The 14,004-nt window shown below is 38.7% G+C and overlaps 1 protein-coding gene across 1 annotated transcript; it reads left to right on the forward strand.

Annotated features, from left to right (window-relative positions):
* The first annotated feature begins 458 nt into the window (after nt 1–458).
* LOC110455798 lies at nt 459–10,824 on the forward strand. The gene is made up of 8 exons (XM_021506177.1): nt 459–710; nt 1,358–1,436; nt 2,106–2,227; nt 2,718–3,032; nt 4,173–4,298; nt 9,132–9,275; nt 9,585–9,663; nt 9,837–10,824. Exons 4-8 carry the CDS (start codon nt 2,771–2,773, stop codon nt 10,246–10,248), a joined length of 1,023 nt encoding a protein of 340 aa, XP_021361852.1. The 5' UTR covers nt 459–710; nt 1,358–1,436; nt 2,106–2,227; nt 2,718–2,770; the 3' UTR covers nt 10,249–10,824.
* Nucleotides 10,825–14,004: the final 3,180 nt, after the last annotated feature.

Consider the following 14,004-nt stretch of genomic DNA (forward strand, 5'->3'; position numbering starts at 1 on the left):
GGGCAATTCTGATAATTACGTGACGAATTAAGATACCGTCAGTGATAAAAATAATGAATAGGAATTTGTCACTGTCAATCAATATTACCGACTGTCAATGTATTGTCTTGACATGTTTTGACATATTTGCTGATCTTTATAGTATCACATACGATACTTTTTCAAAACATTTTATTTCACCTACAGTCTAAAAGGCTTTATATAACATCCTCCGGTTATATATCAATATCAATATAAATTGTGTATGTCTCCATATTTGCTTTCCTGTCTCAAAAGCTTATTGTTTTATATTTTGTCCTTAAATATCGACACAATGATATGATTTCCATTGTATAAAAAAAACGCTGTTATCATATGTGTGCATCAACAACTCAATTTCTTTATATTGTCTTTATGCTTTGTAGTAACGCATTAGGTTACACTCTCATTATTTGTTTTTATTTCAGAAACGATGTCTTACAGTACAGCTACAAAGGAAAATGCTATTCATTCGGCGTTCTTACCGTTCTCCTACAAGTTTGTGTCCGGTCCTACAACATGGGGCAATGCTTCCAACTATTGCAGGAAGTCAAACGGCAGTTTGGTATCATTGGATACACATGATAAGTTGTCTGATGTGAATAACGCAAAACTGAAGCTGTTTAATGAAACACACAGTCCCGGCTTTTGGATTGGACTTCACAGAACTCCTAAATGGACCTGGAGCAAAAGTAAGTAACATAAGTACCCTTCGCCTCATTGCGTCGCATAAAATCCAGAACAAACAACCAATCAATATGTTATTTTCTACAGCTAATGAATTCACTATTATAACTTTTAAAAGCTTGTCACATTAAATATTACAAAAATATCGTTAAAACAACCAGTATAAGTTTCGTTACTCCCGCTTCATTGGAAATACCTGCTAGATGTTGGTAAACATCATTTGTAGTGGGTTTCAGCTGAAAAGATTTCATTGGTCAATCTTCTAATAACGACGTCACGTAACAATGCTTTCCGCAGTCATCTTTCATTTTAACACCATAATTCGTGGCAATTGTTTACCCGACCGGATACAGGAATAATTGATTTCCAATGGAAACATTTGACTTTGTACACTTAGATAAAGTATTAATACTGTTGGAGTAAAATGTCCCTGAACTCGTCATGACTCTTAACATGTTAACGTAATATCTTATTAGGCTATTTTCAAACTGATTAAAAACAAAACACTCGGTAATCCACATGTCAAAATTAAAAAAAAATAACTGAACTCTGGATAGATAAAATTGTTATTCAACCAGCACTCGTTGAAGAATCTCTATGTATCAGATGTGCATCCAAACATCACACGAATTTCTACATTTGTCCGACACAGGTAATGAGGTCCTGAAATATTTTGATTGGTATCCTGGACAACCAAACATTACCGGCAATACCCACAAGATAGCACTGAGGTATTATTATTGTTTCTCATTGCGTTTATAGACGAATGAAGATCTTTGATCTTATTTGTAAGTTCCGTCTGAAAGACATTCCTTGGAGCAATGATCATTTCACACATGCATTTGAATATCACATTTCCCATATATTGAAGTCATATCATTATAAAGTCGTCATTATCACTTACAGATTAATTCTTTGTATTTATAATTCTAAAACAGAAACTTATTTCCCATCTACTGACAAAATTTCATTTTATTCCGTTGGGTGTTGTTTTTTTTGTTGTTTTTTTAAACTGAGATCTTTTAAGAAAATTATGTCACTGTTCATAAGTGTCACTTTCGATCTTTTCATTTCAGATATTTTTTTCATGCAAAATACAAAACATCAACTAACAGTTGTTTCCGTTAAGAACAGTTCTTGTGAATATATCAAACAATTGATGACAGTACTCCAACCATAGAAAAACAACTTTTTATACATGATTAAAATCTCAGAAATATTTTGGGTTTGAAGGTACGACCTTATACGTTGTATATTACTGTTTATATCTAAATAGTTCAATGGCAAATTGCAGAAAATCTTATATCTATTTATCACTTGGGTGCCTATACATCATTGTTGTTGGAGATCTGGATTTCAACTATATTAATCGATCGCTTTATATAAGGCGCTGTTTTCAGTTACAGATTCTCACCGAATAAACCACCGTCATATCATTGGAGAGCTCTTTCCGGAAATGAGACAATTATTGAGCATAATAAAATTCGGACTAACAGCAAATATATTTGCCAGACAAAGACAAGTAAGTGATCCCCAGGTAACCTTTGCAATACTTAACAGTAATGAATTTATATCAAATTGAGAACGGATCCATGTATGTGGTTTCAAGTAATCAAAAAACGGATTCAAATATTGTGACATCATTAAACTGGAAATAATTTACTTCATTGTTAAAAGAGTAATAATTAGTTCTGTTACTTAATAATGTGATTATAACCTCTCTTAAGCATTATTTTATGGACATAGAATACGATTGGTAAATATCAAGCCCCTTCCCTTTCTGACTTGATTAAGTAAACAATTCCGATCTACTCTAAACCACATGGAACACATCTACATGTCATTAATATGACTACCCATTAATATTACCCGTAACGATTTCAGGAACTGGAAAATGCGAAGGAAATATTTAGTTTCGTTTGCGATGATTAAATGTGAAGACATTATCCAATTGTTACTTGGTTAATATGACTATTTCTTCTTGTATTAATATTTTATGTAATGATTTGCAGATAACCAGAAGTGTACATTTAGATCATGCACGTCTGGCAATGGGAATGTGTGCATGCTTCATAATAGAAGCTGTTACTACTTCAGTGGAAATAGTTTAGATGATTTAAATCAACATGTCACGTGGATGCAGGCAGAAGAAAAGTGTAACAAGCAAGCTTTAGTACAGCAAGTGGCCGGCGATAAATATTTAGCAATGATCGAAGACGAAAAAACAGAACAAGCAATTATGGAACATTTACTAAAACATCCCAACTTCAACGGGAATTACTGGCTAGGTGCCTCACTGAACGGCACACAGTGGGTTTGGCCTTCAGGTGAGAATATTAACCCCCTAGAATCAGATCAGTGGCAGAACGTTCGTAGGTCAGAAGATGGCTTATGAATGTTCCAACACTAATTACGAAATTAACAGATAAGTATTTTGTACCATTCTCACGTCCATAACCCAAAAGACAATATCATGGTTAATTGTCTTTAAAGATACTTATAAAAGTATTTGCTTTGTTAGACCGGCCAAAACGTGTTAATGACTGAATAATATTCAATGACACTTAATAAAATTATGTATCCTAATCCTAATCAGACAGAGTGATATGTGCATGTACTATTTTATACATGAAGAGGTTAAATGAAAAAAACATTATTCGAATAATGTGCAATAACGGCTCATTAATTCTAAGGGGGATTTTTTGTTTCTTTGTGGCTGACTAACACTGAAAATCATATTCAAGATTGATAGATTCTCAAAACCTTGTCTGTGAAGACACTTCTTTTCGTCAGATTCATGTCTTGATATTTATCTACATATTGAAAATAATAATCACCTCGTCAGTTAATTCTATAATAGTAATAATAATAATTCGTCGTTCTTATATACCACTTATATAACACAGCCTAGTTCGTAGGTCGTCTCAAAGCGGTTCACAAATTATTATCCGTGGTTATATGGCCTTTGCAACCAGCCAATACCTTTTTCAACTCCCTTGGGAGCATACAGCCGATGCTGCCATTTCAGCGCTCACAGCTAGAATTCAACCATTATAGCAATACCAACCACGTACTCATTTACAGCTGAGTAGACTAAAACAATCGATGTGAGCAGTCGAAAGCACCTCAATTAAATAAAACGATGTAGCGTCCATATTGTATCGAGTACGGACATGACATCTAGTCAAGTGAGTGAGAAATGAATCAACTTTAATATATGTATGATTATTTTCTGTGACAAACATGTATAACTCTCACAATCGCTGTCGCCAGATTTCGACGACAATCCCCGAATTTTAAATAGCAGTCGATAGGTGACCATAAACAGGCGACCGATCAGAAATTTTTAGCCTGCGATTATGGTCAGTTTTAGCGGACTAATTCCACAAAAACAAGACATTTTATTTTATTTCATTTTATTAATTTGTTCGATAAGTTTTCTTTACGTGACAAATTCCTTCTCCTAGGTTTTCAATTAGCACAACAAGAAAACATTTCCATCAAACATACGAATGATGAGTGTGGAATCAGCAATCTGGCAAGTATAGCATCTGAAAAATGTGTCGAGCACCATCCGTTTATTTGTGAATATGGTGAGTTTACATTTCATTTTTTAATTTGATTGCCTCTTGCCTTAATGTTTAATATACTATACAGATGTACATTATTGTAAATGTAGACCTTTAAATATATGTTATATCTGATTTTTAATGACTACCTGCCTGACAATGAAAACAATATGTTGATACCAAAGGTATGGTACAATATATAAATACGTGGAGCTAATTGAACTATGGTAGGATTCCATCGATATGAAAATTATAACAGGAATTCGTTCTACAAATCTATGCGAATTTAAGGTGAAAAAATCGTATCACTTTTTAGCCAAACCGACTACAACTACACCAACTACAACAACACCGACTACAACTACACCGGTTACAACTACACCGACTACAACTACACCGACTACTTCTACACCGACTACATCTACACCGACTACAACTACACCATCTACAACTACAACGAATTCAACTACACCAGCTACAACTACACCGACTACAACTACACCGACTACAGATACACGAGCTACAACTACACCGACTTCAACTACACCGACTTCAACTACACCAGCTACAACTACACCGACTGCAACTACATGCGCTACAACTACACCGACTACAACTACACCGACTACAACTACACCAGCTACAATTAAACAGAATACAACTACACCGATTGCAACTACACCGACTACAACTACACAAACTACAGCTACACGAGCTACAACCACACCGACTACATCTACACGAGCTACAACTACACCGACTACAACTACACCAGCTACAACTCCACCGACTACACCTACACCGACTACAGCTTCACCGACTACAACTACACCGACTACAACTACACCGACTACATCTACACAAGCTACAACTACACCAGCTACAACTACACCAGCTACAACTACACCAGCTACAACTACACCAGCTACAACTACACCGACTACAACTACACCAGCTACAACTAAACAGACTACAACTACACCGACTACAACCACACCGAATTCAACTACACCAGCTACAACTACACCGACTACAACTACACCGACTACAGATACACGAGCTACAACTACACCGACTTCAACTACACCGACTTCAACTACACCAGCTACAACTACACCGACTGCAACTTCACCGACTTCAACTACACCAGCTACAACCACACCGACTACATCTATACAAGCTACAACTACACCAGCTACAACTACACCGACTACAACTACACCGACTACAACTACACCGACTACAACTACACCAGCTACAACTACACCGACTATAGCTACACGAGCTACAACTACACCGACTACAACTACACAAGCTACAACTACACCGACTACAACTATACCGACTACAACTACACCGACTACAACTACACCAGCTACAACTACACCGACTACAACTACACAGACTACAACTACACCGACTACAACTACACCAGCTACAACTACACCGACTACAACTACACCGACTACAACTACATGCGCTACAACTACACCGACTACAACTACACCGACTACAACTACACCGACTACAACTACACCAGCTACAACTAAACAGAATACAACTTCACCGATTGCAACTACACCGACTACAACTACACAAACTACAGCTACACGAGCTACAACCACACCGACTACAACTACACCAGCTACAACTACACCGACTACAACTACACCGACTACAACTACACCGACTACAACTACACCAGCTACAACTACACCGACTACAACTACACCGACTACAACTACATGCGCTACAACTACACCGACTACAACTACACCGACTACAACTACACCGACTACAACTACACCAGCTACAACTAAACAGAATACAACTTCACCGATTGCAACTACACCGACTACAACTACACAAACTACAGCTACCCGAGCTACAACCACACCGACTACATCTACACGAGCTACATCTACACCGACTACAACTACACCAGCTACAACTCCACCGACTACACCTACACCGACTACAGCTACACCGACTACATCTACACAAGCTACAACTACACCGACTACAACTATACCGACTACAACTACCCCGACTACAACTACACCAGCTACAACTACACCGACTAAAACTACACCGACTACAACTACAAGCGCTACAACTACACCGACTACAACTACACCGGCTACAACTACACCAGCTACAACTAAACAGAATACAACTTCCCCGATTGCAACTACACCGACTACAACTACACAAACTACAGCTACACAAGCTACAACTACACCGACTACAACTACACAGACTACATCTACACAAGCTACAACTACACCGACTACAACTACACCGGCTACAACTACACCAGCTACAACTAAACAGACTACAACTTCACCGATTGCAACTACACCGACTACAACTACACAAACTACAGCTACACGAGCTACAACTACACCGACTACAACTACACCGATTACAGCTACACGCGCTACAACCACACCGACTACAGCTACACAAGCTACAACTACACCGACTACAACTACATGCGCTACAACTACACCGACTACAACTACACCGATTACAGCTACACGCGCTACAACCACACCGACTACACCTACACAAGCTACAACTACCCCAGCTACAACTACACCGATAACAACTACACCGAACACAACTATACCAGCTACAACTAAACAGACTACAACTACACCGATTGCAACTACACCGCCTACAACTACACAAACTACAGCTACACGAGCTACAACTACACCGACTACAACTACACGCGCTACAACTACAACTACACCAGCTACAACTACACCAGCTACAACTACACCGGCTACACCTACACCGACTACAACTACACCAGCTACAACTAAACAGAATACAACTCCACCGACGGCATCTACACCGACTACAACTACCCAAACTACAGCTACACGAGCTACAACCACACCGACTACAACTACACCAGCTACAACCCCACCGACTACACCTACACCGACTACAGCTACACCGACTACACCTACACCGACTACAACTACCCCGACTACAACTACACCAGCTACAACTACACCAGCTACAACTACACCAGCTACAACTACACCAGCTACAACTACACCAGCTACAACTACACCGACTAAACCTACACCGACTACAACTACACCGACTACAACTACACAGACTACAACTACACCGACTACAACTACACGCGCTACAACTACACCGACTACAACTACACCAACTACAACTACACCGACTACAACTACACCGGCTACAACTACACCAGCTACAACTACACCAGCTACAACTACACCGGCTACACCTACACCGACTACAACTACACCAGCTACAATTAAACAGAATACAACTACACCGATTGCAACTACACCGACTACAACTCCCCAAACTACCGCTACACGAGCTACAACCACACCGACTACATCTACACGAGCTACAACTACACCGACTACAACTACACGAGCTACAACTACACCGACCACAACTACACCAGCTACAACTAAACAGACTACAACTACACCGATTGCAACTACACCGACTACAACTACACAAAACACCTACACCGACTACAGCTTCACCGACTACACCCACCCCGACTACAACTACACCGACTACAACTACAACGACTACAACTACACCGACTACAACTACAACGACTACAACTACACCACACGAGCTACAACTACACCGACTTCAACTACACCGACTTCAACTACCCAAGCTACAACTACACCGACTACAACTACACAAACAACAGCTTCATCTACTACAACCACACCAACAACAACAAATACACCAACTTCAACGACCACATTAACAACAACGACCACAGAATACAACTACACCGATTGCAACTACACCGACTACAACTACACAAAACACCTACACCGACTACAGCTTCACCGACTACAGCTACACCGACTACAACTACACCGACTACATCTACACAAGCTACAACTACACCGACTACAACTACACCAGCTACAACTACACCAGCTACAACTACACCGATAACAACTACACCGAACACAACTACACCAGCTACAACTAAACAGACTACAACTACACCGACTACAACCACACCGACTACATCTACACGAGCTACAACTACACCGACTACAACTACACGCGCTACAACTACACCGACTACAACTACACCGACTACAACTACAACGACTACAACTACACCGACTACAACTACACCATCTACAACTAAACAGACTACAACTACACCGATTGCAACTACACCGACTACAACTACACAAACTACAGCTACACGAGCTACAACTACACCGACTACAACTACACCGATTACAGCTACACGCGCTACAACCACACCGACTACATCTACACAAGCTACAACTACACCGACTACAACTACACAAACAACAGCTTCATCTACTACAACCACACCAACAACAACAAATACACCAACATCAACGACCACATTAACAACAACGACCACACCAAATACAACGACAAAATTAAAAACAACGACCACAACAATAACGACTTCCTCAATAACAACACCGAAAACAACAACGTCAACAGCAATAGCAACAACGGTAACATCAAAAACGATGACAACAATATCAACAAAATCACCGACATCAACAACACTGACGACATCAACACTGAAAACAACACCGAACACAACAACGACATCAACAGCATCAACAACTCCAACAATAGCGACAACTACAATGGCAATATCAACAACATTGATGACAACACTTTCAACCACATCTGCATCAGCATCGGCAACACTTGCCAACACACCACCAACTACACCGACAACAGCAGGGACACCTACTTCCATGCAAAAACAGACAAATTTAGCGTTATCGAAAACATCTAACCGCTATTACACGTCACCGGATGTAGTCAGTAACACAAAACAAACGCGGCCTGCTCGGACCCCGATGTGGACAACAAAATCTGGAAATGTAACAAGCTCTCCAACAGGTCCCACATCTACTAAATCTACTGTGTTACGAGGCGGAGACAAGAAAAAATCTACGCAAATCGGTAAAAAAACCGTGATACTTAGAAATACTGAAAAATAAAACATAAAAAATAACGACTGGTGTTCTGCAATGTATTATAAAATTTCGATAAAATTAAAATCACGATAAACGTTTTTCATGATTACTCAATATAAAAAAAATCTCTTAATATTTTTAAGTGAAGTCCATTCATTTGCTTTATTGAGTCGATTTGAGCGTAAACATATAGGCTTATCCTGACTTAAGTATTTACCACATATATGTGAGTTTATATAATGATTTACATCATAGGTTAGTGTAGTGTTTTAACTGGAGTTCCTATGTCTTTTAGATACGGAGGTACTGATGTACACCGGTGTAGCTGTCGCGTGTGTCATGATCCTTTTGGTGGTGATGGTCTGTTTTATCAGGTAAAGCATTTAGGAATAAATTAATATTTCAGAAATTTAAATGTTTTTTTCTCTCTCAACATGTATTAAATGTGTTGGTCAAATAAAATGGTTAAATCTTTCTGTACCTCTTGCAGTTCCATCTATAAAGCAATTTTCCATATTTGACTGTATCCGTGTGTGCTTCATTATAGAAAACGTATGAAGCAATCGGAATCGGTCCCTTCACCTGAAAACTGTGACGGAGAGGAACTTCCGGTGACATCAGACTGGATCGTAGAAACTCAGCGACAATTCAAAAATGGCGTCGACCAACCGTATTACTCCCCTGGGACACCGCAACAACGTTCCCCTTATGACGACTGTGACATGTCGGGTATACATGGTTCAACCACAAAGTTCAATCCTATGTACGACTGTGATGTGGAACCTGCTGAATATGACCACCAGAGCTGTGAATATTATCCAGTGAATAACCCTTTTCCGGATTATGACGAGGTTTCCATAGAAATGGTAAAATTTCATCAAAAACCGTTTAATAAGCGTGCGATGTTATATAGTACTGACGCGTGGAGTGACAGGACACCGTCAGTTGACTACAGCTGATAGTGAAAATAATTTCGCTTGTTAGAAAATAGATTTAACGTATGTTATGTACTATAGTTTGTTGATTATCATATGGTACTGACGTGTGGAGTGATAGAACTTCTCCCGTTGATTACAGCTGAAAGTTAAAATTCATAATAGACACTTAAATAATTACGCGAGTGATGTAATGTATTTTAAGCAACAACTGTGACTTTATTTACCTGTATATATACTTTTAGGAGGCGTTAACTAGAATGGTCAGAACAAGATATATGAGAAACATCTAAAAAGTTACAAATATTTTTGTGTTTTCGATTTTAGGTTATTCAGTTTTATATACACTGGTTTCTCAGATGTTAATTTCGACATTTTGTTTACAGGAGGAAGATTTTTTATGTTTAGTTACTGTTAAGCTTATTAGACTTTTGACACATCGGCCCAGATTGTGCAAACTATTAAACTAAAGATAAATGTGACACAAATTCACATTCATAATATACATGTATACAATACCAAACTACGTAACTAATGCCGGGATTTTGTTTTCTTACTTTTTAACTTAATGTATATTTCTTAGCATAATATAACTGAATAAAAGACATGTTAACATATAATCTGGAGTTGTCGTTTTCATATTCTATTGTCTAGGCGATGTGATACAAATAAATCAAAAAGTTGGATTTAACATGTAAGTAAAAAACATTATACGTATATAACAAACAAAGGGAGAGAACGCAGACGTTTGCATTGTTATTCACTTATATATATTACAATAGACAAAACATGATAATATGATTTGTCTGGAGACGGATACAAATAAATCGTTTGATTTTTTTGATTATTTTTAATCTTTTTATTTGTTTTTCATTTGAAATAAATAACACTGTATTGACTAAAAGAGGTATCAGTATGCAGAGATTCAGAACAACCTTTCTAGAAGATCAATCAATTGTAATTCTGTTTTGTAGTAAGAGTTGTCTCTCTTGCACTGTTCCTGTCCAAAAGAATTTTGAAAGTCCGTGTTTGTCGTATTGTGTTGGCTGGTTAAGAAGTATGTTATTTGCTATTTCAGTGTTGTTATGTTCCTGTATATGTCTTTTGTATTGACTTTGAGTTCAAAATCTGCCCCCTTTGTGTTGATATTGTGATAAATATCTTACGACTATTTCTTATGCTTAAATAAACAGATAATGACGAATGTTAGGCATCTGCCATCAAACGTTAAGCTTTGTCTGTAAAGTAAAGGGGGGAAATCAAATCATTGTGTCTTCTGCTTTATCATGCTACATTACAGAAATGTAGCTTCTGACTTAGCCTAATAACAGTCATCATATACCATTGACCTGTTGATATATCCATAGGGATAAAAGGCTTAATAGGATAAGAGAGGAAAATAAATCCCAACCCCATAATACATGTAAAATGTACCTTGGGGTGTGAGGGTCTAATCATTTTTTGGGAAAGATTATTTAGACAAGCGTTCCACAACCTTGTGTTTGGAAACTTCAGCTTTTTTCCCGTCTGGTTGGACTCCCTTTCTCATCCCGACGGGGATAAAAAGATTAGTTTAGACCTAAACGTATACCTCCTTGTAATAGCTATACTATCCTACATTCCCTGCTTACGAAGACTCACTCTATGTTTCACTCACTACTTAAAACATGGACCAAACGTTCAAACACCGACATCTTCTGGATTACATCATAACCAGGATACTCCAGTGACAGAGTTACAAACAATCATCTCCAAACTCACCCGTCACATCTAAGCTTCAGAAAGAAACCAGAAGGAAGCTAAAAACTTCAAAACTGATAGTAGGACATATACCAATCTTGTCATAGACTCTACTCGAGTTTTCCGAAATATACGATAACGTCAGCGTAAAGGAGTGTGGAGTGCTCTTAAGAGATGAAACTATCCGCTTCATCTCCAGAGCAGCCTGGTAACATAACTATTGAGAAAATCATTAGGAATTCAACACTCTTTTAGACTTAGAGAAGAGGCAAAAGCACTAGCTTATCCGTCAATATGACCGAATATCGACTTCAAAAACGTAAGTTTTCTTTAGCATCCGTCGGAAAATTCGGGAATTACATATGGCCATGCCAAAATATGGCTTATGAACAAGACCATAGTCTGGAAAGCAGGAAGCCAAGATTTTTTACGACCCCTTGAGAGCAGGCTACAGTCCCCCAAAATCTGGTACAGTACGACTTTTATCTTAAGATGGAGCCACCCTCCTCACTGACAAAACAAAGATCCTAGATAGGCGAGCTGAATACTATTATTATCAACCGCCCCTCGTCTTTATAACCGAAGCTGTCATAAACCGCCTACCTCAGGTGGCGAAAAACATCAAGCTAGACCATCCCTTGCACAACAAAAAGGTCTTCAAATCAATCAAACAATGGCGTTGTGGTAAAACCTGAGGATCTTGTGCTACCATTGCTAGGCGATCCATTATCAAGCCACAACTTGTCAATGGCAATGTAGAGGTATATTCCCTAAAGACTTCAAGGACACATATATAGTCCACCTCTACATACACAAGGAAACAGAGAGTCCTGTGACGACTGTAGGGATATTTTACTCACGTCAAGATGTCAATCACAGGTACAAACCTAGCAAGACTTGTTCTCAAATGTCAAGCATTTTGAGCAAAGTAATCTGCTCAAAAGTTAGTTTGAGTTCAGAGCAGGTTGTTTCGAAACAGTCGGTTTGATGTTCATTGTTCGCCAACTACAGGAAAAGGCCTGGGAGCAATACCAGGATCTCTACACTACTTTTGTTGACAATCGCGGTCATCCACGATCTGTTTGTATCTGTTGGTAGCTGTGTCCTAAGTGGCATATGTGACAACACTGGCTTCAAAATCAGCACATAGCAGACTGAGGTTTAAGGTTCCAGTCATCCCCGGGCAAAGTTTATACATAGCCCAGCATTCAGTTATAGGGCACTGAACTCCATGCTGTGGATAAATTTACATACCCAATAGTACACTTTCCAGGTGTGTAAATATTGATTTGGCTATGAAGTCAACAATAGGATAAAACAAATCTTCACTCCTATATACACTGGCAAAAAAGACAAGAGAATACCGAAAAATGAACAAAGCCGTCTTTTCAACTCAAAATCCATGGAACTAGCGCTAAATATAAATAAATGAATGATTTACATGGAATCCTTAAAAGTATATATAGATGATAAGACCATGTGTTCCGGAATGGTAAGCACCATATGTTTCATCGACAACACCCTTCATGTGACTCTGTCAAATCGACAACACCCTTTATGTGACTCTGTCAAATCCAAATAATGCTGCGTCAAAGTGAGGACGACGAGTAGTGTCAAGTTCAGGAGGGTACACACGATGGACGTGCCGATCATTTTGTTGTTGTTGTTTAAGACAACAACACAACATGGACATATCAGCAATTGAAATTGAAGGACTTGGTCAGATCTTTGGAAGATGTCGTAATGTGCTCTTCGACATCCTCGAACACACCGGGGTTGCGCTCACTTCCACTTTCTGAATCCCTGCAATATGTCAGGCTCAGGGTAGGCCGATCAATTAGCTAGCCGCGTGCTTTCTATTTTGCAATGACATATTCCAGAGGTGCAGAGATCGTGAGAGATGTCTCTTCGAAGATAAGACTGCAAAAAGAGGGATGCAACTTTTATTGTCAGTTCTATCCTACACTTTATATTCAAGTGGATTAAATCTGTCCTACCCTGGAGGGTATCCACCTTTTTTTCGGTGTAAGACTATTTTAA

The sequence above is a fragment of the Mizuhopecten yessoensis genome, unplaced genomic scaffold (genome assembly GCF_002113885.1).
Source record: "Mizuhopecten yessoensis strain PY_sf001 unplaced genomic scaffold, ASM211388v2 scaffold8381, whole genome shotgun sequence".
Taxonomy (NCBI): Eukaryota; Metazoa; Mollusca; class Bivalvia; order Pectinida; family Pectinidae; genus Mizuhopecten; species Mizuhopecten yessoensis.

What these genes read in the sequence shown, in the direction of transcription:
- LOC110455798 (XM_021506177.1), top strand. Translation starts at nt 2,771, where the DNA reads ATGCTTCATAATAGAAGCTGTTACTACTTCAGTGGAAATAGTTTAGAT. An exon ending in TCCGTTTATTTGTGAATATG is followed by an intron (nt 4,299 to 9,131) that starts GTGAGTTTACAT and finishes CACCGGATGTAG; the next exon opens with TCAGTAACACAAAACAAACG. An exon ending in GAAAAAATCTACGCAAATCG is followed by an intron (nt 9,276 to 9,584) that starts GTAAAAAAACCG and finishes TATGTCTTTTAG; the next exon opens with ATACGGAGGTACTGATGTAC.